At 44.3% G+C, this 25,206-nt stretch overlaps 1 protein-coding gene across 4 annotated transcripts in view; it reads right to left on the reverse strand.

The window, feature by feature from the left end:
- FNDC3B (fibronectin type III domain containing 3B) overlaps positions 1-25,206 on the reverse strand; it is a 269,308-nt gene that overhangs the window by 183,928 nt on the left and 60,174 nt on the right. For all 4 annotated transcript variants that reach the window (XM_064164835.1, XM_064164834.1, XM_064164833.1 and 1 more), the window contains exon 3: positions 24,745-24,820. In XM_064164835.1, coding sequence (XP_064020905.1) covers positions 24,745-24,820 — 76 coding nt within the window. The remainder of the gene's footprint in view (positions 1-24,744; positions 24,821-25,206) is intronic.

A 25,206-nucleotide genomic window follows, 5' to 3' on the forward strand; every position in this document is an offset into this window, starting at 1 on the left:
TCCACAGCTTGAGGTTAGAAAACAGCTATAGTTCTATTTCTAGCAGAGCAGCTGACTCAAATAACTGCCTAATTCACTTAACCCATTTTCTGCATATGCTTTTTTGGCTATATATAGAAAGGAAATAGCTGTGCAAATGAGCAGCAGTTGGTAAGTGCCAGACATCAGCTTGGAAACCTCTATTTGTCTCCTTTTGTGCATGTGATGTAATACAAAACAGAGCACCCAAATTTGATGGTCAGGTATCTGGGACAGCCTTGAAACTGAAACTCACTCGAGTTCATTTAATTTGCTCTGCCTGTCAACAAAGCAGCCTCACCCTGAGGAAAATGTAAGCTTGTGCTATTTGAATATATAAAAGGCCACAGTTCAAGTAAAGACAAGGCATCAAAAAATAAACTCAAAGGCTTTGAACACACCCTGCCTTTCTGAAGAGTTAAACTTCATTTGTAGAGGAACCATTGAAGTAGAGGGAAGAGAAAATTCAGCTTCAGAGAGGCTTTTCTGGTGGTTTTTGCCTTTTGTTTGGGTGTTTTTTGCTTTAAACACATGGCTTGCACTGAAACGGTCAGGATGCTTCCACGTGTTCTGCAGGATAAATATTTGATTGGAACTACTGTAACACTATTAGCATTTACAGCCATAATTATGTCTACTGCTTCCATCCACCCCACCACAAGTTCTTTCAATTGAATCTTATTATGTTCTGAGACATAACTAAGTTTCCAAAGACCACTTCAAACTTAGAGAGTCTGAAAGTTCTGCCATTGCTCATATGCTCATCAAAAGCAGCCCACTGCACTGCAGAGTGTGAAGTTTCTCAGTGTACCCATGCAAGGCATAAACAAAAGAACCCCTCATTTGCACCACACCCCCACACAAACATTCATAGCCTCACTTGGATGATTCTTCTAAGTGTTCATCATCACAACTGGCTTCAAAATAGCATCGGGTTAGGTGTTTAGCCTGGTGTTTACAGACAGTGTCACGAATTGGGGGCTACATGTGGAAGACACATTGAGCATTGCCCTAGCAATTAAGTGACAAGATAGTCGTGACAGTCGTGATGTTTAAATGCTATCTTAATTAGCATATTAATTACTTCAGCAGTTAAAACCATTTGAAAGAAATGTGTCACATACCCTACATACAGGAAGAGGAAAAGCCCTTTCTGTAGTAATTGCACCCTCCTTTGAAACATTTGGCAAGCCAAGGCTCCTTGGCTGGGAAATCATCAAGAAAAGATCTGATTCCTGTGCTCACTAATGTCCATGCTGCCCAAGGAGCAGGGGCTGGCCAAGGAGACAGCTAGCCAGGCTGCACGCCACACAGACCTTCTGCAAGCAGCAAACACCAATGCAACTCACCAATTCCTACCTTGGCAGAGCAGACCAGTTCCATAATCATAGAATGTCAGGGGCTGGAGGGGACCTACAAAGCTCATCCAGTCCAACCCCCCCTGCCAGAGCAGCAGCATCTAGACCAGATCACACAGGAACACATCCAGGTGAGTTTGAGAGTGAGACTCCACAACCCCCCTGGGCAGCCTGTTCCAGGGTTCTGTCACCCTCACAGGGAAAAAAATTCTCCTCATGTTTAAATGAAATTTCCTATGCCTCAGCTTCCACCCATTGCCTCTTGTCCTGCCATGGGGTATTCACAGAGCAGGGCTTGGCTCCATCATCCTGGCATTCAGCCTTTGCATCTTTATAACCATTGCTGAGTTCACCTCTCAGTCTCCTCCTCTCCCAGCAGCACAGCCCCAGCTCCCTCAGGCTCTCCTCCTAACAGAGCTGTTCCATTCCCTTAGCACCTTTGTGGCTCTGCACTGGACTCTCTCAAGCAGTTCTATGCCCTCTTGAACTGGCAAGCCCAGAACTGGACACAGTACTCCAGCTGTGGCCTCACCAACGCACGTAACGAAAAAAGAAGACCCTAAATATTCCTTACAAGTATTCTAGTGTGGGCGAGCTTGCGCAAAGACCTGAAGATTTTTAAATAGCAGAATCAACAGGCATGTAATACTGTCTGCAGGCTCTGGGCAACTCCAATGTTCTTCACTACAAGGGAGGCAGGACTCTGGAACAGGCTGCCCAGGGAAGTTGTGGCTGCCTTCTGCCTGGGGGTGTTGAAGGCCAGGTTGGATGAGGCCTTGAGCAGCCCAGTCAGGTCAAGAGGTGAGGAGGCTGGAGTAGATGATCTCAGAGGTCTCTTCCTACCTGAGCCACTGTAGGATAGGATTCAATGGGCACGCTGATGCACATGATGTACACAGACATAAAGAACTACTGTTTTGTGCTGGCCTGAGGCTAACTGGAATATTTGGATGAGAGAAATCAAATCATTGGCTATGAAAGGAAAATAACAGTGATGTCTGTATTACCCATTGCTTTTGATTAGAAATACAGAAAACCAAACCATAAACAAAGATTCTCAGTCTCTGGCTGCTGCTTGCTTCGTTAACTCCTTTGCCTGGACCTGTATAACTCAGTCTAATCATTGTCCTTCTAACCCCTTATCCGACATCTCACCCCTGCACGTAAGCCTTCTGAGATAAGGGAGGGGGTGGGAAGAAGGAGAGGAGTTAATTCGGAGCACTCTAGACCAGTTTTGCTGTTCAGGAGGGAGGGGTTGAATTTCTGTATTACCTTTACCTTGTATATAATTGTAAATACCTTTATATACTCTATACATGTGCTTGCAAATTTGGGCTGTAAAATATAGCTTCATCCTTTACTTCCAGCCATCTGAGCTTGTCTGGTGCACCTCGGGGAAGGAGGAACTCCCAAACCAGCACATGTTTAAAAAACAGATGTAGACAATGAAAATAAATAGAAAAAGGAGTCAACAGTACAGTTTCCTACTGCCTTCCTACACTGATAGCATGGAAACTGCGGGTGGGCTCCAGGACAGCCTCCTAGCACAAATGGGGCACAGAACGATCTCCAGACACCCAGATGGACAAAGTCCACTGGAGCTGCCCTGCAGTTCCTTGGCCCTGGCAAATCAGGCTTGCCAGCCTAGGCAGCCAGCAGCATGCAGGGAAAGGACACATCTGCTCCTGTCTCCAGCCCACAGGTACCTACTGGTGCTGTGTCATCCAGGAGCAGTCCTTAGCCATCTCCCTGGAGAGAGGTCAAATCTCTCATCTGGAGCTACTGCAGAAACATGAAGGTGTTAAAGCACTTCACACTGCCCAGAAAGATGTTTACTGGCACTTCTGTTCACCAAGGACAGACACCCAGACGACCTTGGAACAATAACCCAGATCATTAACACGCACATTCATTTTTCCAGTGGACAAGTGTGTTCCCTCTCTTACCTAAGCTGACACAGTAGTTACTCATGCAGCTCAGAAGCACACAGAATATCCCAAAAGAGAACTTTAGGAGAAGCTTAATTAAATAACTGATTGCTCTTCATGTTTAAAAAATAAATACATGTACACAGACTTCCATGTGATGAGCTCTCAAGGGAAAACTTGGTAAAATAAGCATAAAGTGTTTATTTAACTCACAGAAGCAATTAAATCATTAGGAGCAGCTCAAGGTAGGCATTATGCTGATTATCTCTTAATTGAATGCATTCAGAGCAGCGACATAAAAGCTGTAACAACTCTTTTTTTCCATCAGCTGGGCACACTGCACAACAATGCTTTCATCTCTTCAGCAACACACACCCAACAGAAAGCTAACTGAAAAGTGTCCATCTATTGATACGAGAGGTTTCCTTCCTATCAGCATGGAGGTATCTAGGATTACTACTTCTAAGACCAATTAAAGAGTGCTCAAGTTTACTTGAAGACACATAGATGAATCATAGAATCTTAGCATCAACCAGGTTGGAAGAGACCTCCAAGATCATCCAGTCCAATATATCACCCAGCCCTAGCCAATCAACTAGACCATGGCACTAAGTGTCTCATTCAGTCTTTGCCTGAACACCTCCAGGGATGGCAAAGATGAAGCCATTTATTTTATCTATGTTTTAAAAGCTATTTTTTTACTTTTTAAAAGTCATTTATTTTATCTATGTTTTAAAACTATTTATTTACTTTTTTAAAAGCCATTTATTTTATCTAGGTTTTAAAAGCTGTTTATTCACTTTTTAAAAGCCATTTATTTTATTGACCTTTTAAAGCCATTTATTTTATTTACTTCTTATATACTTTTTATGATTTGGGTTGGAAGTGACCTGTAAAGGTCATCTAATCCGAACCCCCTGCATTGATCAGGGACATCTTCAACTGGACCAGGTTTAACTTTTCATGTAATGTTAAAAGACTAATTACAATACTTATCTTCTCCATCCATCCACCCCAAACACAGCCCCCAGTTCATGTGGCAGATCTCCCAGTGTCTCCTGCACTACCCTCTCCTACACTGGGGGTGTTTCAACCTCCAAGGTACCGCAGGATGGCTTGTGGAGGTTCAAGCGTGCTGCTGAGGCAGGACTGTAGACCTCATCACTGCCTACAGCTACCTGAAAGGAAGCTGTGAAGAGGTTGGTGCTGATCTCTTTTCACAGGTAATTCCTCAGCTGCAACTGAGTAGGTTTAGACAGGACATTGGGAAACATTTTTTCACAGCAAGACTGGTCAGGCATTGGAGTGGGCTGCCCAGAGATGTGGTGGAGTCACCAAAGATGTGGTGGAATCACCAACCCTGGATGTGTTTAAAAGTCATTTGGATGTGGTGTTTGGGGATATGGTTTATGGTGAAACCTGTGGAGTAAGGATACTGCATATTGACAGAATTTTAAAGGTTGGAAGGGACCTCCAGAGATAATCCAGTCCAACCTCCCTGCCAAGGGAGGATGTCTTAGGGTAGTTCACTCAGGAACACATCCAAGTGGGTTGTGAAAGCTTCCGGAGAAGGAAACTCCACAACCTCTCTGGGCAGCCTGTTCCAGTGCTTCATCACCCTCACTGAGAAGTTTCTCCTCATGTTCAAGTGAAGCCTTCTATGTTCCAGTTTGTAGCTGTTGCTCCTTGTCTTACTGCTGCTGACCAGCATGAAGAGACTGGTCCCCTCCACATGATGCCCACCCCTCAGGTATTTGTATGCATTGATCAAATCCCTCAGCCTTCTCCAGACTAAACAGCCCAAGGGCTCGACTTGGTGATCCTGAGAGTCTTTTCCAACATTCTGTGCACATTTCTGTGCTTCTGTGACTGGAAATCATCAGCAGACAAACTGCAATCTGAGGAGCAACTTAGCAAAAACCCAGTTAGCAATTCAAACACTCAAGAAACACTCCCGAGGAGCCCCAAACCTTCTCTTCTCCTCAGCTTGCAGACAGCGCTTCCAGCTGCACTTACCACATACGAACACAGCCTGCAAAATTATACTGTGACCTCAACCAAGTGGCTGAAATGCAGGAGTTAGAACTTTTTGCCCTCAATAGCAGCTGCATCTCCCATGTCCCACAGCAGGGGTAAACAAAGCAATTTTACAACTCCCTTGGCATCAGCGGCAGAAGGCACTGCCGACAGGAACGTGCTCTGCTCCAACCATGCTGGAAGAGGAAAGCAGCTGCCAAAGCTTCCAGTCGCCAAGAAAATTACAGTATGATAGTCTTAATTATACTAATTGCATTTCCTAGTATTGAGGCAGGATTAATATAGTGTTTCTTATGCTAGATTTCATAAACACAATCGGTTTCAGCTTAACTCTTCGTAATTATATTTCACAGGTCTTGCAAACAATTAGCCACCAATTACGCTCATTCCGCTCTGTAGATGACTGATAAACACTCCAAGTATCACAATTCTGCCTCAAGGGAGGCAAATTACTTCTAACTTGTTAAGTCATCTTAATGAACCCTCAATGAAAATCCTGCAGGCAAATCACTCTAGGGCACTTACTTGCCATTTCCATTAAAGAGTAGGAAAAATTTCCACCAAGGGGGGAGTCATGTTTAGACCAGCTTGGGGAGCTCAGAAACAGTATTAAGGTGAGGAAATAACCATTTCATAGGATAGAATCAGTCAGGGTTGGAAGGGACCATAAAGATCATCCAGTTCCAACACCCCTGCCATGGCCAGGGACACCCTACCCTAGAGCAGGCTGCACACAGCCTCAGCCAGCCTGCCGTTAAACACCTCCAGGGATGGGATGGGGCCTCAACCACCTCCCTGGGAAACCCATTCCAGCCTCTCACCACTCTCAAGATGAGCAACTTCCTCCTCACCTGCACTCTGAATCTCCCCATCTCCAGCTTTCCTCCATTCCCCCTAGTCCTGTCACTCCCTGAGAGCCTAAAAAGTCCCTCCCCAGCTTCTTTGTAGAGCCCCTTCAGATACTCGAAGGCCACAAGAAGGTCACCTTGGAGCCTCCTCTTCTGTGGACTGAACAGCCCCAACTCTTTCAGTCTGTCCTCATAGCAGAGCTGGTCCAGTCCTCTGAGCATCCTTGTGGCCCTTCTCTGGACACACTCCAGCATCTCCACATCCCTCTTGTAACAGGGGCTCCAGGCTGGATACAAATATATATGCTTCTATACAAATAGAAATTCTTCTATTTGCATATATTTGATATATACTTACAGAAGGAAAAACATATTTTTACCATCTTTGCAAAGGCTATAAATAACATTTCTCTGCAAAATGCTCCTCTGCTATTTCCAGGACACACAAAAGACTTTGGATGCCAGGGTTCTGTTACTGAAGCAGTGAGGCATTGAGAAACCAGTTCCAGTGGGAGATGTCCCTGCCTATGGCAGGTGGTTGGAACTAGATGGTCTTTGAGATCCCTTCCAACCTAAACCACTCTGTGATCATAGAACGGTAGGGCTTGGAAGGGCCCTTTGAAGATGATGCCCTCTGCTAAAGCAGAATCACCTTGAGTATATCCCACAGAAACAGAGGCACACTTAGATACACACTTGTGCACAATCACTTGGTTCAGAAATTAAACATGTTTGAGTCAAGTGAAGTCTCAAAGCAAGAGGTGCTGGGGACTGGACTGCGGAGGATCAGCAAGGTCTCTCCTCCCTCTCACCCTACTGGCCATAGCCCCATCGCCAAACTCAAAAGGCTCCACCTCCCACAATGGAGAATGACAGGCATTGTGTTTCGCTCCCCTCTCCAGGCACAGCTCCAACATTCAAAACAATTCAGTTTGAAACGTCCAAAAATGTTATGAAGAGATAACATCGTCTGCCGCGATATAAATAGCGGTTCATAGCTACGCCAAGGTCAGCTGCAGCAAGCCAGCCAAGATGGTATTGGAAGAGCCTGACCCCCAGCAGCAGGCTCAATAATGAAAACCATCCGAGTTTCTAGGAATTCCAGGGCAGATTTTAGTGGATACCACAGTGTAGCCCTGATGACCATGAACATCACTTAAAAGAGGTAGTTTGGATGAAGAGGACACAAGCAGTTGTAGGCCATGTGGTTAATTATGCAACTTTGCTTGAAAACAAAATCAGAAGTGTTTTGACTTACATTAAAATGAAGACTTTTGCTTGGCCTCTATAGCCAATGGCAAAGCCTTCCCAAAATGTAACCAGAATATACTTGGCTGACAAGGCCTTGTGCTAAGGTTTCTGCACAGGTTACTCTGCTTCCTTCATAGAATCAAAGAATGGTTTGGAAGGGACCGTAAAGACCATCTACTTCCAACTTCCCTGCCATGAACAGGGAATGCTTTCCACTAGACCAGCCTGCTCAAAGCTCCATCTAGACTGATCTAACTTCTTCCAGATCTGCCAGGTCACAAATCCTCCACTCGCAAGAAGACAAAATACATCTTGCTGATGAACAACTTGCAATACTTCACACACACACACACAGAGCCAGCTGTGGAGGTTCCAGCCCTGGATGTGTACAAGACAAGGCTGGATGAGGCTTTGAGCAACTTGATCTAGACGGAGGTCATAGAATTAACCAAGTTAGAAGAGACCTCCAAGATCATCCAGTCCAATCTAGCACCCAGCCCTGGCCTATCAACTACATCATGGCACTAAGTGTCTCATCCAGTCTTTTCTTGAACACCTCCAGGGACAGCGACTCCACCACCTCCCTGGGCAGCCCATTCCAATGCCAATCATTCTCTCTGGCAACAACTTCCTCCTAACACCCAGCCTAGACCTCCCCCAGCACAACTTGAGACTGTGTCCCCTTGGTCTGTTGCTGGTTGCCTGGCAGAAGAGACCAATCCCACCTGGCTACAACCTCCCTTCAGACAGCAATGAGATCACCCCTAAGCCTCCTCTTCTGCAGGCTGCGCACCCCCAGCTCCCTCAGCCTCTCCTCACAGGGCTGTGCTCCAGGCCCCTCACCAGCTTTGTCACCCTTCTCTGGACATGTTCCAGTACCTCAACATCTCTCTTGAATTGAGTGGCCCAGAACTGGACACAGTACTCAAGGTGTGGCCTGACCAGTGTTGAGTACAGGGGCAGAATAACTTCCCTGCCCATGGCAGAGGGTCTGCAACTAGATGATCATTAAGGTGCCTTCCAACCCAAACCATTCCACAATTCTATGATCATGTTTCTGTGTTACTAAATAACTTTTAAAACCTCCCATGGAGGATACTGTTACAGAATTGACAACAATCTAGAGAAGGCAGCACTGCTTCTGAAGGCTCAACCCTTCCCTCATCCCACCTTCAACAGATATGAAAGGGATAAGCTTACAAACAAAAGGCAGCAAGAAAAAAAACCCACACTACCAAAACTGTTGAGAATATAACCACGAAGTTGTAAGCAATCATCAAACACAGCTTATTAAGAACAGCACTTGCAGAACCCTGCAGTTTTGTTACAACACACAAGGGGTACATTAATAAAAAGAAAAATTAACTCCACAAATTACAACAAAGAATTTGGTTTTGTGCTGAACTGAGGGGAAAAAAATAAAATCAAATAAAACCTCCACTCCTCTCCAGCAATACCCTGGTTTTTAAGGGGCATTTGATGCTTTCTAACTCATAAAGAAAGGAAAAAAATACAAAGTGTTGTGATGCTTAAATGAGTACAGCACAGGCTCATTTATTTTGTTTGTATTGGCCTTAAATATTTTAGAATACAAATTCACAATCTAGATTTGTGTGATGGTTTGGGTGTTACCTGCCCCCCCACACTTAAGAAAATCACCCAGAGTAGACTCAGCCCATCTGGAAATTGAATGAAGCTTTATATTTACAGCTTAGTGCAATATACAAGCAGATATTTACAATCTATACAGCTGCATACAGAAATAGACAAGTTAAATAATAATACAGAATCACAAATCCCTCCCAGAAACCAGAGTCCCCAGGAGGGGCTCCCAACCAGCCTTCTACCTTCTCCCCACCCCTCTACCTTACCCCAGACTTTGCCTTACACTCAAGGTGATTTTGGAGGGTCAGCCGGGGTGTTGGGAAGTCAGGCAGCAAGCTAGGCAAAGAGAAGTTCATGCAGCCCCAAAACCCAAAGAGAGATTCTGTTATCTATGTTTGTGTTCATATACATCTCGGCAAGCCTATGAGTGAAGCAGACATCACCAATGGTTCCTTTTCACAGCCTATCATCTAATTCTTTTCACCAAGATATCCCAGCTAGGCTCAAACTAGCACAATTTGCATTTTGGATAACTATTACTGATGTTACTGGTTAGCAGCCTACAGTCTGCGAGGCTGCCCAGAGTTATGCACTCACAAACTAGAAGTGGTCATGTTGGCTCTTCTCTATCCTTTTTGGTTTTAAAGCCAGTGATGCTTCCATTACAGAGCTGACTCAACAATTTGTTTGTGTTAATAATGAGTGCTCTTCAGACCTGTGCTAAAGAAAATGGTCTACTGGTGTCAGAGAGACAGAACCCACCATCCTGCAGTGACTACCATCGCACACTGGTGCGGAAGGAACAAACAAGACTCATAAGGATATGATCGCACATACCATATCTAAATATAGAAGAGGTTAGACTTCCAGAGAGTGAAAGCTGCCCAGCCCAAGAGATCTGACAGGAGCAAAATCAACAGTTACTCAGACACAGCTAGCATCAGCCACTACAGATTCCTTTTTTTAAATGGTGGAAATAAATACAATTTAGAGTCAGTAAAACCAACAATCCACAGAACCAGAGAACGGTAGGAGCTGGAAGGAACCTCCAGAAATCATCAGGACCAATCATCCTGTCAAAGTAGGAGCATGTCCAGACAGACAGAAGGAGGCTCCACAACCTCTCTGGGCAGCCTTGTTCAATGCTTCACAGAATCACCGAATATCAGCGGGTGGAAGGGACCTTGAAAGCTCATCCAGTCCAACCCTCCCTGCTAGAGCAAGATCACCAAGAGCAGATCACACAGGAACACATCCAGGCAGATTTTTAACATCTATAGACAAGGAGACTGTACAACTCCTCTGGGCAGACTGTTCCAGTGTTCTGTCACTGTCACAAGGGAAAAAAAATCCTCCTCCTGTTTAAATGAAACTTCCTATGCCTCAACTTCCACCCATTACCCCTTGTCCTGTCATCGGGCATCACTGAGCAGAGGCTGGCTCCATGCTTCTGGCACTCACCCTGCACATAGTTATAAACATAAACCCTTACAGTCAGGAAGTTTTTCCTCATGTTGAGGTGGAATGTCCTGTGCTCCAGCGTGTATCCACTGCCTCTTGTCCTATCACAGGACACACTGAAAATAGGCTAGCACCTTCCTCTTGACACCCACCCGTCAGATATTTGAAGCATTAATAAGATTGCCTCTCAGTCTTTTTCTCTCCAGACTCAAAGTCCATTGAGTCCAACCATTATCTCACTCTACAAAGTCTGGAGATAAACCCATGTCCCTCAGCAGCATATTTCTCTATCACTACTCACCTCCAGTCCTAGCCAGGCAGGAAGAAATATTCAGGGCAAATAATTTCCATGTACATCCTCCCACTCCAGGAACCAGTTTTACCCTACCAGTAAGGCTGCCTGTCCTGGTGGGTGTTCTTTACCATCAAGACATTTAAAGTCAATTCATTATTATTAATTATCCAAGCTCAGCTTTGTTGTACAATTAACAACAATAAACATAACCATGATAAATGCCTTGTAATGATTATAAGTGACAATGTGCTTCAGCCATATCCTGAAGCCACATCTCCTACCTTAGCTTTGCAATTAATTGACTGACAATCTGCCTTGCTGTCACAGATGTGAACAGATCTTCAGCCCCCCTCAGGGAAGGAATTTCATCTGCAGTTCCCTAAGTGAAGTTCCAGGTACAGGTATTTGGAAATTGCTTACCAAGTTTCTTCTCTTTCATCCCTCAAAAGGGCAATTCAAAATAAGGCTACACTTAGAGAGTCTGCTGCTTCATGTTTGTTTCCCTGGGTTATCAGCCTGACTGGGTAGAAGGAAATGCCTGCCTTGGCCTTTCTTATAAACATCAAAATATTCACTACGCCAATTTCAGTCAGTCCCAATGGAGCATACAAAACGAAGTTATTACAATGGTTGAACCTGCTTGGTAGAGAACATAATACCTCTTTCCTGCAAGGAAACAGTTCTTGATATGCTGAAACACAGCAAAAGTGTATCTTTAGAAACAGAAGGAGCACTGTTTGGTACAGCATGATGGGTTCCCAGACTCAGACACTAGTGTTTGAAGAATTTATCTGTGAAATACTCACCTTTGGTTCTTAAGGCAGGAAGAATATGAGGAAAGCCCAAAAAACACAACTGAACAGAGATAATATTTTCTTCCACTGTAAAACTGAGAGAGATAATGTCATCTTTCCTCTGGAAACTGAAGAGGTTAAACCAACCAGTTTATACTGCTACCGCTTGAGGTCCTGCCTCAAAGTGATCTGAAGGTGTTAAGTGTGTCCATGTGGACCGCCAGCAACACCAGGCAAAAGCTTTGCAGAAGGAGCCTGTGGCAGAACTGACAGGGAGGGGATAATTGCTCCTTGTTTGGGTAACAAATCACTGCTAATACCAATTGTCATGCCAGATACCTTCTGGTTTTAGCAAGAGAAACAGGCAGGATTTCAATTACCAGAATCCATTTTGCATCGTCTTAAGAGAAATGTCCCACTGCATGTCACACCAAATGCAAAGACTTGTCAGGGCTGGTATCAGAGGCAAACTGCCCAACAGTAAAGCCAGGATACCTGTACCTTTGTCATACTTCTTGGTGTTCTACTCTCTACTTCCCTGTACTTTTTTTCCTCTCCAGGAGACTGAAAAAAACCTGGGCAGAACACTCCCAATGAACCCAAACGAAGCTGTTTCTGTTTGTAAAGCTCAGGCTAGCTTTATTTTGTAAATGCTAACCTTTACCCAACACTGCAAATCACATTGCACCATGGAGAGTTTTCACTGCAGGTACAAAAAGGACATGAAGCAAAACAAACCAAACCAAAAAAAGAATAGAGAGTACAGCAAACCAAACATTTAACTGCGAGGAGAAGAAATGGAATTTACTCAGGCTGATTTCTGAACTCTTCTGGCCAAGAAACAGAAGTGCTCCAGCTAAAGAAAGCTGAATAACTTTACTAACTGAGGACTATAGCTGCACTAACACTACAAAAAGACTAAAAGCACTGACTAATGTGTTTGCAATATTTGTCATCAAGAACCCTGGGTAAATGATGAGGATCTTGGATTTTTAAATCCTGACAGTACTGCTTGGAATGTACTGGGTCTCCGCTTGGAGGGTACTTTGCACTTGTGCAGGACCCACACTGACAACAGAAGTGCTCCTGCAGGCACTCCTGTACTCATATAGGTCCTCTGTCGTTTGGAGAGATTGACAGGATGTTAGGGGTTGGAAGGGACCCGAAAAGAGATCATGGAGTCCAACCCCCCTGCCAGAGCAGGACCATACAACCTATCTTAGGAATGCATGCAGACAGGCCTTGAAAGTCTCCAGAGAAGGAGACTCCACAACCTCTCTGGGGAGCCTGTTCCACTGTTCTGTGACCCTTCCAGTCAAGAAGTTCCCCCTTGTGTTGAGGTGGAACCTCCTGTGCTGCAGCTTACATCCATTGCTCCTTGTTGTATCCCAGGGAGCAAGTGAGCAGAGCCTGTCCTCCTCCTGACCCCCAGCCCTCAGGTGTTTATAAACACTTAGTAAATCCCCACACAGTCTTCTCCAGACTAAACCTACCCAGACGCACAGATACTGGAAGACATTTAAAAACTGACAGCATTGCTGGTACAAGACACTGCCTTTCCAAGAGCCCTTCAGGTTAGTTTGAATATACCACACTTAGTGATGCTCCTCAGTGTGTACATATGTATATACACACAGACACAAGTAAAATAAGGACAGACATAAACCCCAAACACATCCTGCCTATTTACAAAACCAAAAAGAGTTTGAAATTATAGCCCAGACCATATGTTCCAACATTTGTCTTTAAAGTCTGCTGTACCAATTCTAGAGATAAATGCATTTCCCAGCAGCAGATTCTTAGGTGTTTGGAAAAAAACAAATACACACCAATCAATGTTTTAACAGAAGACAAAACTTCATGAACTGCTGCTTCTCTGCACTTTTAGGTGTTATTCTGCTGTGAAGCAAACTGGAATAGCTCAAGTCTTCATTTATTTCTCCTCCTGCTGATGATTCAGCCCCTGCCCCTTGCTTCTCTGCCGGGAGGCCACGTCAGCAGGACACGGCACTGGCTGCCAGGTCACATCCAAGGCTGGCTGGAGCAGATGCGTGATGCAGTGCTGGCAGCACAGCCCTGCTAGCCCTGGGAAGAGGCTGCAGGACTGGGAAAGGCTATGTTAGTGAGGCTCTCACAGAGCTCTTCAGCTTCCACACTTCACAGAGTGTAAAGGGTTGGAAGGGGCCTCAAAATATCATCCTGTGCAACCCCCCTGCCAGAGAAGGATCACCCGGAGCAGATCACACAGGAATGCATGGAGATGGGTTTTGAGTATCTCCAGAGGAGGAGGCTGCACAAGGCCCCTGGACAGCCTGTCTCAGCTTCAGAAATATTTCCAGTTTCAGAAGTCTTTCTCTCCCCTCAGTGTGTTCTGTAAAACTTTCAAGCTTTAGAACGACTTAAGAAACAGAATTTAAGAAAAGGGTTGAGGTGTTTGAACATGTCCAGAGAAGGGCACCAAGGCTGGAGCACAGCCTACAAGAAGAGGCTGAGGGAGCTGGGGGTTTTCAGCCTGGAGGAGGCTCAAGGGAGACCTTAATGCTTGTTACAGCTACCTGACGGGAGGTTGTAGCCAGGTGGGGATTGGTCTCTTCTCCCAAGCACACAGTGACAGAACAAGAGAACACAGACTCAAGCTCCACCAGGGCACATTTAGGCTGGATGTTAGAAAGAAGTTCTTCACAGCAAGAGTGATTGGCAGTGGAATGGGCTGCCCAGGGAGGTGGAGAAGCCTCTGTCCCTGGAGGTGTTTAAGAAGAGGCCTCGATGGCTTAGTTAATTAGATGGGTTAGGTGATAGGTTGGACTCAATGATCTCAGAGGTCTTTTCCAACCTGGTTAATTCTGTGATTACTCCAAATAACAATGCAGTTGTATGTTATGTTTCTTCTTTTGTCTTCTATGAAGGCAGTTACCTTAAGTGACAGCTACCAATGTCCTGCATTTAAATCCAAATGGATTCTGTGAGGACTAGATATTCTAACACAGCCAATCTACCAGTGTAGGTTCATCTTACTCAAGATTTCATCCCCACACATGCCAAAAAAAATCATGTCCTCAATTATTCTCAGTCTTATCAGATTTAAAATGGAGACACTGAGATTATTCACACAGTAAACAAGGCACCCTAATGTTTACTTTTGGCTTCCTATACTTTATTGTAGCGTGCTAAAAACAAAACCTAGGAGATGAAAGAGAATGGTGCCATGATCTCTCTCACAATAACAAGGGGGGAAAAAAATCTACTCAGAGCCAGCATCCCTTTTTCTCCCTCTTCTCTCAGATGATTTCCAAACAAGTTTCACAAAGGTATGGAAACAGAAGTTACTTTCACGTGGATGGAATGACACAATGAGGACTGTAGCTTGCTAAGGTGCCCAAAACACTACAAGACCAAAGGTCTGATATACAGACAGGCACTAAATATAACACAAGAGGATGAAAGGCTCCGCTGAAAATTCTGGTATTTTCTGGTTAGTAATGGAGCAGCAATGAGAAAATAAGCAGAAATCATAGGTATTGAGAACTGGTGGTTTGTAGCCGTACCTTTGAAAAACCATGGATAGCATCCCACCAGGAGAGACAGAGGTGAATCCAGGTCTAGAGACATGCCGGTACGAGAGAGCTGAGTTTGTCAACATGCCAACACAACTAAAGCCAGAATCATAGAATCAACCAAGTTGGAAGAGACCTCCAAGATGATCCAATCCAACTTGCCACCCAGCCCTGGCCAATCAACTAGACCACGGCACCAAGTGCCTCATCCAGGTTTTTCTTGAACACCTCCAAGGATAGCAACTCCATCACCTCCCTGGGCAGCCCATTCCAATGCCAATCACTCTCTCTGCCAACAACCTCCTACTAACATCCAGCCTAGACCTCTCCTGGCACAACTTTCAGACTGTGTGTCCCCTTGTTCTGTTGCTGCTTGCCTAGTAGAAGAGACCAACCCCACCTGGCTACAGCCTCCCTTCAGGTAGCTGTAGCCAGCAATGAGGTCCCCCCTGAGCCTTCTCTTCTCCAGGCTGCACATCCCCAGCTCCCTCAGCTTCTGCTCACAGGACTGTGCTCCAGGCCTCTCACCAGGTTCGTTGCCCTTCTCTGGACATGTTCCAGTATCTCAACATTTCTCTTGAACTGAGTGGCCCAGAACTGGACACAGTACTCAAGGTGATGACAATGCCTCTAGAGGATGATAGTGGCTCTGCTGATGGTAGGAAGAGGTATTCTGGCCAATAAAGCAACAGTTGGTCAGATGACTTAAAAACCATTGTGATTCTGTGATTCTTCCTGATGATAGCCCTCCACAGAAGTTTTTTTTTCTGCAGGATGCCTGTGCAGCTAATCCCTCGTTTGTCCATTAGCAGAATGAAATTTCAATAAATCAAAAGGTCACTTAGATGTGTTGATACACAAAGGGGAGGTCAAAAGATATTGAAGGTTCGATTTTTCCATCAAAGATTAAACCTAAAAAAATTGAAAATGAGTCAAGTATGATGATGTAAATGAGTAGCAAACATTTTGTTTGAAAACTTATTAGGCTGAGAAGGGCCCTTACTATAAAAGAGAAAAACTGACCCAAAATTTAATGAAAAAAGGTCAACAAAAGCTATTTAATACCAAAATAACTGTATTTCAAAGCACCACCAGGCACAGACTGTTTTGTTCCAAACCCTGATGACCAAAATGATCTGAACTGAAAATATATTTCCTACAAAGTTTTCCATATTTCACATTTCCGTCTTGTGTAAGTAGGCTGCACACCAGCTCTTAGGTGCAGAGAGCTGGAACAGTTTGGAGAAACAAAAATCAGAGCTCATTCTACATTTCACCTCTCCCTTCCCTGACATAGCCAAGGCATGTCTACCTCATCCCATCCTTGTGCATCCTGACAGATGTGCCCTCAGGAGCCACGTGTGTCCCAGGAGAGTGCTTGACCTCATGCAGAAACCCAACGAGCATCGGACAGAGGGCAGACATACCGTAGTGGGCATTGGTTCTTCCCACTTGGTAGACTTTCTGTTCTGACCAATGCAATGCTTTGCAGGGTATTTTGAAATCAGTCCTAAATTCAGTTCTTTAAACTTAATTAAGGACCTTATTCTGAGAATTCAGCAGATAATTACAGAAAGAAAAACAGATGCTACGGCTCACCCACGTGCTGCTGCACCAGCATGGTACACCAGCTCCTGCTGGCTCTCACTGATGCCCAGGCATTGGCTGCCCTCAAGTGCCAAGTGCACCTTGCACCCTCAGATTTCATAGACACACTGAACGTTTTGGGTTGGAAGAGACTTGTAAAGGTTATCTCACCCAACCTCCCTGCAGGGAGCAAGGGCATCTTCAACTAAATCAGGTCACTCAAAGCCCCAGACAACATGACCTGGAACATTTCCAGGGACAGGGCTTCTACTGCACATCTCTGGGCAGTGCATTCCACAATCTGCCCTTGCCTAAAGTGTACTTCTTCTAGCCTTCTGAAAATCTCTCCAGAACAGCATGATATTGGGTGCTGCTACCACTGCATCTCAGGCTGAAAAAAAGCCAGGTGCATGGATGAGCCACATCTCATCTGCCTCTGCACCTCGAGAATGCTGGACAGAGATGCTTCGCAGCAGCTGATGCAACAGGTACACTTGCAGCATTACCACAACAGCCAGCATCTGGACTTGCATTTTTTTGTTCCATCTCCTTAAACTTCTGTCAACCCCAGTCTTTGACGCTGCACTCACCACACAGTTCCCTCGGGTGTGCTCCAATCTCAGCACCACCATCCCCACCCAGCCACACATCAGGGTTATCACTCATTTGCTTACACAAAATCCCATCTATTTTAAACTCAGTCCTTCCCTAGAAGAAACTGACTCACTTCCTCATTTCCAACCTTTTACTAATGGAGAATAAAGATTTCTTTGCTTTGCTTAGACCAGCCTGAAGAGCCTCATTTCACTCAAACACACGCTCTTCCTACACAAACCTACAGCTATTCAGCCTTTAACATCATCCATTCATTTGCACTACCACACCAAACCACACCCACTCACCAAATCAAGGGAATAATAATTCCAGGAAATTTTTCATTTCAGAAACCACTGCTAGAATTTTAACATACTTTTAGCCTTTCTCTTGAGTGACTTGCTTTTAGAGCCACAGAAAAGGCAGCACTGAAATTTAGTTCTTGCATTCTTTGTTTTACAAGAGAAGAACAAGCAAGGGCCCTGCAGTGCCTCGAGTTCAGAGTCAACCCCAAAACACTTGAAAATATTACTTCAAACAAACATCAGCATCAGTAAACCCTGTATGTTTATTACTCTGGTTTCATCTCGAATTTTAACTGCCCAAAAGAAATTCAGGCACTTTACTACCAAGCAGATGTTCACACTTAAATGTAGCTACAACCTCCCCATGCAATTGCACATCTGTATCTTAGAGTCGCAGAAGGTTAGGGGTTGGAAGCAACCCCTGGAGATCAAGTCCAAGCCTTCTGCCAAAGCAGGATCACCTAGGGCAGGACACACAGGAACACATCCAGACGGGTCTTGAAAGTCTATAGAGGAGACTCCACAGCCTCTCTGACTATTATAAACACAAATAAGATATCCTCTCAGTCTTCTCTTTTCCAGACTAAACAGCCTCAGGTCTCTCAGCCTTTTCTCATAAGACAGATGTTCCAGTCCCTTAATCATCCTCATAGCCATCCATTGGACTCTCTCTAGTTTATCTCTGTCCCTCCTGTACTGCCCAGAACTGGACACAACACTCCAGATGTGATCTCATCAGGGCAGGGTAGATGGGGAGGAGAACCTCCTTGACCTGCTGGCCATGCTCTTCTTAATGCATCCCAGGATCCCACTGGCCTTCTTGTCCTTACAAACAACACAAAAGCCCATCTGATGCAGAGCTTTGCTCACTTGTGCAGCCCTGGAATTAAAGCATTTTCTCTGTTTTTTTGCTAGCGGATTGGGTTTCTTAGCACATAAACTTAATGCTTCACTATTCCAAACACAGTGCTGTGATAATAGACAAAGACAAGAAAGAAGTTTCAAGAGGATATTTTCAACAGCGTGGGCTAGACAGAATACACCAAGAATCTCAATTTCTATCACACCAGGTGCTTATCTGCTACCTGTTCTTTCTTCTGGCTCTGAGCAGGCTTTTCACATGCTACGCATAACGTACAGAAAATTACAGAACAGAGAACTCAGCCTGGCTTGCTCGTGGCAGCTTGAACTGCCATTTAGATGGAATGGCAACAAAAAGCACATTTAGCAGTAATTGAGCAATTCCCTGTGATCAATGCATAGAAGTGTTGCACAGCCTGCATCGAGGTCTCCCACATATCTATTTTTGACGTGCAGGTGACAAGTGAGTTCAAGTGACACCAGAATAATCATTTTGCCCATATTGTTCACCACACAGCACGCATGGCAGCTTGGCATTATTGCCTCCCAGGATGGAAAAGCACCAATTGGATTCTTAGGTACAGTTTCACTGCCCCAAACTATACACAAAGTGCTGTACTTTTAAGTAATTCAATATATGACACGATGCACATGCAGCAATACAATTTCCTACCAAAGACTTAAGATATTGACTATAAACATCAGCCTTCAGTCAGTCACTTAGGAATTCCCTAAACACATCCAATACACCTAGAATCTCTTTATTATGAAATTCAGACAGAGTCATTTTGTTTTTCAAATAGAGGAGGCTGTCCTGATTCCATCTTGCAGCTGATCAGATCTGTGTTCTCCCTCTCTCCTGTCTTTCATTTAGTGTGGTCACCTCAAAGCGCTAGCTAAAACCAATCTTTCATGTAAAGGGAACACAAGGTCTACATTTACAGCTGAGCAAAGAAATGGGCGAGGATATGCCTTGCCCTTGTCCTTTCCTTGCAGAGCCAGCAAGAGCCCAGTCCTGCATTTGTGAAAAATTAAGTGGAAAAATGCAAAAAGGAAATGAAGTATTTAAAGTATTGACGTATTTATGAAGTATTTATTATCTGCCAAAACTACATGAAAAGAGCAGCTTTTAAAATCATGATGATACAGCACATAGAGCCATTTCATCTCTCAAAAATACTGAATTAAGATTCTAGATCAGTCTCTCTTTAACCACCCACAGAGGTACAGTTTTGCAGTTAAGAGCTCAAAACCCAGCTGTGGCGATTGGCTGCACAGCACTTTCCTCCCGTGCTCCCCAGGGACACCCTGATCTCAGAGGAAGCATACAAACACTTTGTTGTCAATACACACACAGCTTCAAGGAACAGAGATTGGTCATGCAGTGGCACACAAATAAGGGATGTGCTTTATGTTTCCACTTCATAATAGACCAGGTGGCCAATTTCAATGTTCAGCAAGCACTTAAGGGCGTAACAGCCAAGACAGGCAGAAGATGATGCCTCCAACATGGACAGCCAGCAGCACATCCTGGAAAGGAGGTTGTAGCCAGGTGGGATTGGTCTCTTCTCCCAGGCAACCAGCAACAGAGAAAGGGGACACAGTCTCAAGTTGTGCCAGAGGAGGTATAGACTTGGTATTAGGAGGAAGTTCTTGACAAAGAGAGTGATTGGCATTGGAATGGGCTGCCCAAGGAGGTGGTAAGAGTTGCTGTCCCTGGAGGTGTTCAAGCAAAGACTGGATGAGTCACTTAGTGCCGTGGTCTAACTGATTGAACAGGTCCAGGTGGTAAGTTGGACTGGATGAATTTGGAGGTCTCTTCCAACCTGGTTGATTCTATGATTCTACCCAATTCATCTTCACAGAATCAGAGAATTGTCAGGGTTGGAAGTGACCTCAAGGATCATCCAGTTCCAACCCCCCTGCCATGAGCAGCAACACCTCCCACTAGATCAAGTTGCCCAGAGACACATCCAGCATGGCCTTAAAAATTTCCAGGGATGAGGCTTCCACCACCTCTTTGGGCAACCTGTTTCAGTGTCTTCTAGCAACTGTTAAAATGTTCCCCCTTCCTTTATTCCTTTCTTTTGCTGCTATGAAAGCTACAAGTCTCATGCCATCTCTTTTGTCATGTAGGACAGAGAAGACAAACCCTTAGGAAGTCAGACAGTGGCACGAGTCATGGTGAGAGTGCCTGGAACCAACTCAGATCCTGCCCTTAACCCCATGTGTGGACTATGCCATGCAGATGTACTCCAGGGATGGATTTCTCCAAAAGACCAATTTATCAGTCTCTAAATCTGTCCTCTCAAGGAAGCCACAGATCCTCTCAATGCTCACAGACCATCTAAGCTTCTCCCAGCCACTGCTGTTCCCATGTGTGCCTTAATCCAGCCCCCAACCGTGATCTATGGGGCTCACAAACCATCATATTAAAGAAGTCATCTCTGGCTACAGGCAAACAGGAAACAGGAACGGAGAAAGCACTTGCTGTAAACACACTGCATGTTCAAAGTACACACTGATTCCAGTTTTACAGTATTTTAGGGTTAGGGAGAGTTAGGCTCTCAGCTAGGGGAGAGGGTACTTCTGTTTTTGAACTCTTCACTGATGATCTTACTGGTGAAGCCCAGAGGAACTGGAAAAAGAGTTTATACTTAGAATTTCTCTACTACTCCAAAACATTGAGACCTTTAAATGTGCATCTGTTCTTTCTGTTTTTAAACAGTGCTTACTCAATTGGTGGCTAATTACACTTCAGGGTGTTTAAAATAGAGGATAGTCCACACAGGCTCCAGCCTTGAAAAGAGAAATGAAGATTCACTAAGTCATCTTTTTCTCTTCTGTTTTAGCATCAGCTCTAACACACATTTTATCCTCATCCCTATGTAAACCACAGCCATGGGCCCAAGTGGGTCCTGGATACAAAGCAGTGGTTCTCAGGAGCACAAACTGAAGATTTCAAGCTTCTCAAAAAGCTGAGGAAAAAAAAAACACAGAAAAAAACACCCAAACCAAAACACTTCATAAAGAGTAAAAAAAAATAACTAAATTTAAAAACCATCACACTCCATAAGCCAAGTTAGCTGACCAGATACACAGAATCACAGAACCATTCTGGTTGGGAAAGACCTTTAAGATCATCAAGTCCCACCATTATTCAACTCTATCAAGATTGGTGCTAAACTGTGTCCCTTAGCACCACATCTCTGTCACCACATACCTAAGGAAACAGGAGGTTTTTTCTATCCTGAAGAATTTAGGGTAAGAAAGTCTTGATATCCCAAGTATTTAACAACAATGTTCACCCTGAACTCAGGGGAATCACAGAGTCCTTTGGATAGTGAGTAGGAATGAACCCTATTAACGAGCACCTCTGATATGGTAACACTCAACATGTGGCAGCAAGAGCAAGGTGAGCATTGTCTGTTCCAGAGGGAGCTACTAGCTCCCAGGCACTGCCCAAAAGGAGACGCTCATGCTGCCTTAACACAGTGCTAAAATTATTCCACACCCTGCTAATCATAGTGCAGATGTGGGAGCAAAGGAAAACGCATCATTGTTGTCCAAGTGCTGCCCCACATATAGGGACTACATTAACCTTTAGACATAACAAAATACTCTATCATAAGGGGAGGGAAAAAAAAGACATCCTAAGTTTTATGGAGCAGGAGGGTGTATAATTCCCCAAACCACTGCACACAAAATAAGCCTGTTTTTAACAATAACCTCAGAGCACAGGACAAACAGAACTGACACGAATCCTAATCTTAGTATGCTTGCTGCCTGATTACAGTTTCTTCCACAATAGCTCTCTATTAACGTTAGTTTGGTTCCACAATCACACTGAATTCAGCTGCAGCAAAAGAAAAACCAAGGAACACCACCAGAGTCAGGTGCTCCTCTGTGTTTGAAGCCTGTCCTTAATTCAGCAATATAAACATCCACAATAAAGCAGGAGTTGAGCCTTTAGCATCAGGAGAATGTTAGACTTTTCAGGCTAACCCTAAAGAGTGTATGCAAATAAACATGCACGATTTGGTGGTCAATACTGCAGCTCCACCAAAGGAAAGGAGACCCTCTCATGCCACAGATGCTAAAATAATTGTATGCAAGACTGCTGCTGAGTACCAAACAAGCCCCACTGGCATAAACACATTCAATTACTAGGGATACAGAACTAAGAAGCTTGAAGTTACATTCATTCAAACCCACTGTCTGAACAACAATTTGAGCATTAAAACAAAACAACTTACAAAATAAATGGTGTCAGAATTATATTTGCAATGGGTTTTTTTAATGTATTAACCAACATGAAGCATTCATTTCAAACCTAAGGAGCAGACAGCTTTATTCCTCTGTTAATTGTCACATGGACCAATTTCTTATCACGTAGCATGTTGGCTACAAATCTTAACAAGCAGTTTGAAATTGCTGCTATTACTGCTCATCAAGACCAAATAATCCTGGATGGTGTTCAGGGAAGCTTCTGTAATGTCTATCTCAAACAGCTATTAATTCCTCATTTCCATGGGGATGAAATTTCAAGCAACAACCACTGCCTTCTCCACAGTTTAGATGGCAGCCCACAGAAAAGATGCAAAGAGACTGCAAAATGTGAAGATGCAAATGTTACAATGAACAGACTCTTCCCTCTGGGAGTGCTGCAGCACCACAGCAGTTCGTCCAGACAGCATCCTCCATTCCCACAGTGCTTCATAACTCTGGAGGTGGTGGACAACCCAACTCACCTCTGACACTTAACACAGCAGCAGGTTGGACGAGGTGACCTCCAGGGGCCCCTTCTAACTATGCAAACCACACTTAAGCCCATCTTGGGATTTCAGGTTGAGACCTCCAAGATCATCTAGTCCAACCTAGCACCCAGCCCTAGCCAGTCAACTAGACCATGGCACTAAATGCCTTATCCAGTCTCTTCTTGAACACCTCCAGGGACGGTGACTCCACCACCTCCCTGGGCAGCCCATTCCAATGCCAATCACTCTCTCTGGGAAGAACTTCCTCCTAACATCCAGCCTATACTTCTCCCAGCGTAGCTTGAGACTGTGTCCCCTTGTTGTATTCTATCTCATGCAGAGCTCTGCTCACTTGTGCAGTGTTAGAATTAAAGCATTTTCTGTTGTTTGCTAGCATACAACCCTTATGCTTTCCCATTCCAAACTTAGCGCATAGTAGCCTTGAGCAGTAGTATTTTGGTATCTGACGCAGTCTAAGAAAGTGTTTCCTGACTAGATTTGAAACTCAGTTGAAATACAAGGGCAGTTCACCAGCTATGCCATTATCAGAGCTTTCCCCTCCATTACTCTTACTTCTTTTAGGAAAGGCTTTTACATAGCCCACCGAGATTGCTGCTCAGTGCTATAAGACAGGGAAGGCAACAGTGCCTACCTCCTCTCCTCAAAAAGAGAAAAGCATAAACTCAAAACCTGCCACGGAGAAGAGCACTGGCAGTACAACTGTGCAAAGTCAGTTCCTCTCAACTTTGGATTTAACCTGCCTGTATTCACTGTAGACAGCCTGCTACCGAGGGAATATCTGCTTCACATCAAAGCTCTATCCACCACTAGCGAGAAACCCTCTTCTCAGTACTTAATACACAACCTGAAAGGTCTTTTGTTGCTTCTCCCTTCAGACCTGTTAAAAGATTGTGTGTGGGCTCTGTCTCAGAAAAAAAACACCAGCACTGTTTATCATATTTGCACAGTTTTATCAAGAGCTAAAGCAGCAATCAAAAGCCTTCTTACATGCTTTTATTCAATACTACATAATTAACTAGCTCTGCTTCTAAAGAGCCAATTTAACATTCTCCTCAAACCCAATCTGACTTCTCCAAGCACTCTGCAGTGCTTGCTTCTCTATTTTCCATCCCTCATGATGCCTAAGGAGAAAAAAAATTGGTTTTCTATAGATATGCACTTAATTTGTTACTGGTTTTCCACCTAGCTTAGGATCTCTCACTTGCATTTACTATTTGGTTATAGGAGAGTATGCATATACATAAAATAACCCCCCCCCGATAAATGACTGAAAAGAGAGAGCTATCTCCTGGGCTTGCAAGAAGTTCTTGATTTATTCTAAGACATTCAAATCACCTAACACATAAAGCAGCCAGCCATGTCTGCAACCTCTTCTCCTCAAGTGCCTCATGGTATTTCCAGAACTAGAGATGAAAGAACATGTGCTTTCATGCAAGCACCACTCACCCACGGGTTAGTGAACCTTCTTACCTTGGATGCACTGCAGTGTTCCATCCTCAGCCCTTATTGTGAAGGTTTCACCTGGATTAACTTGAACCAAAAAGACCTGCCAAAAGAAAAACACATTTCTTTCACTGTCAGCTTTAAAAATTCAAGTTTTCCCAAACCCAACTACTGCATTACTGTATTACTCAACCTATCAGAGGAGCAGGAGGCAGGGTCTTTGAGTACCAGCAGGGTTGACAAAGCAGTAGAGCTTTTAATCTCTACCTAATCATCCAAACTTTAAGAGCTGAAATAAAGATGTAGCTCAGTTGTGTGCAGGTAAGAATGGCAACTTTGAGTTCCTCCACCCAACTCTCACCAGTCTCTTTAACTTGGCCAGATGCTGATAGCAAAGGACATAAATCTTTAGACCACTGGCACATGAGAGCAGAGAGAGCACATAAATTTCAGAATGCAGCGCCAAGCCACACCAGCTTTCAACTTAGG

This window comes from Pogoniulus pusillus, chromosome 26, assembly GCF_015220805.1.
Source record: "Pogoniulus pusillus isolate bPogPus1 chromosome 26, bPogPus1.pri, whole genome shotgun sequence".
Classification (NCBI taxonomy): Eukaryota; Metazoa; Chordata; class Aves; order Piciformes; family Lybiidae; genus Pogoniulus; species Pogoniulus pusillus.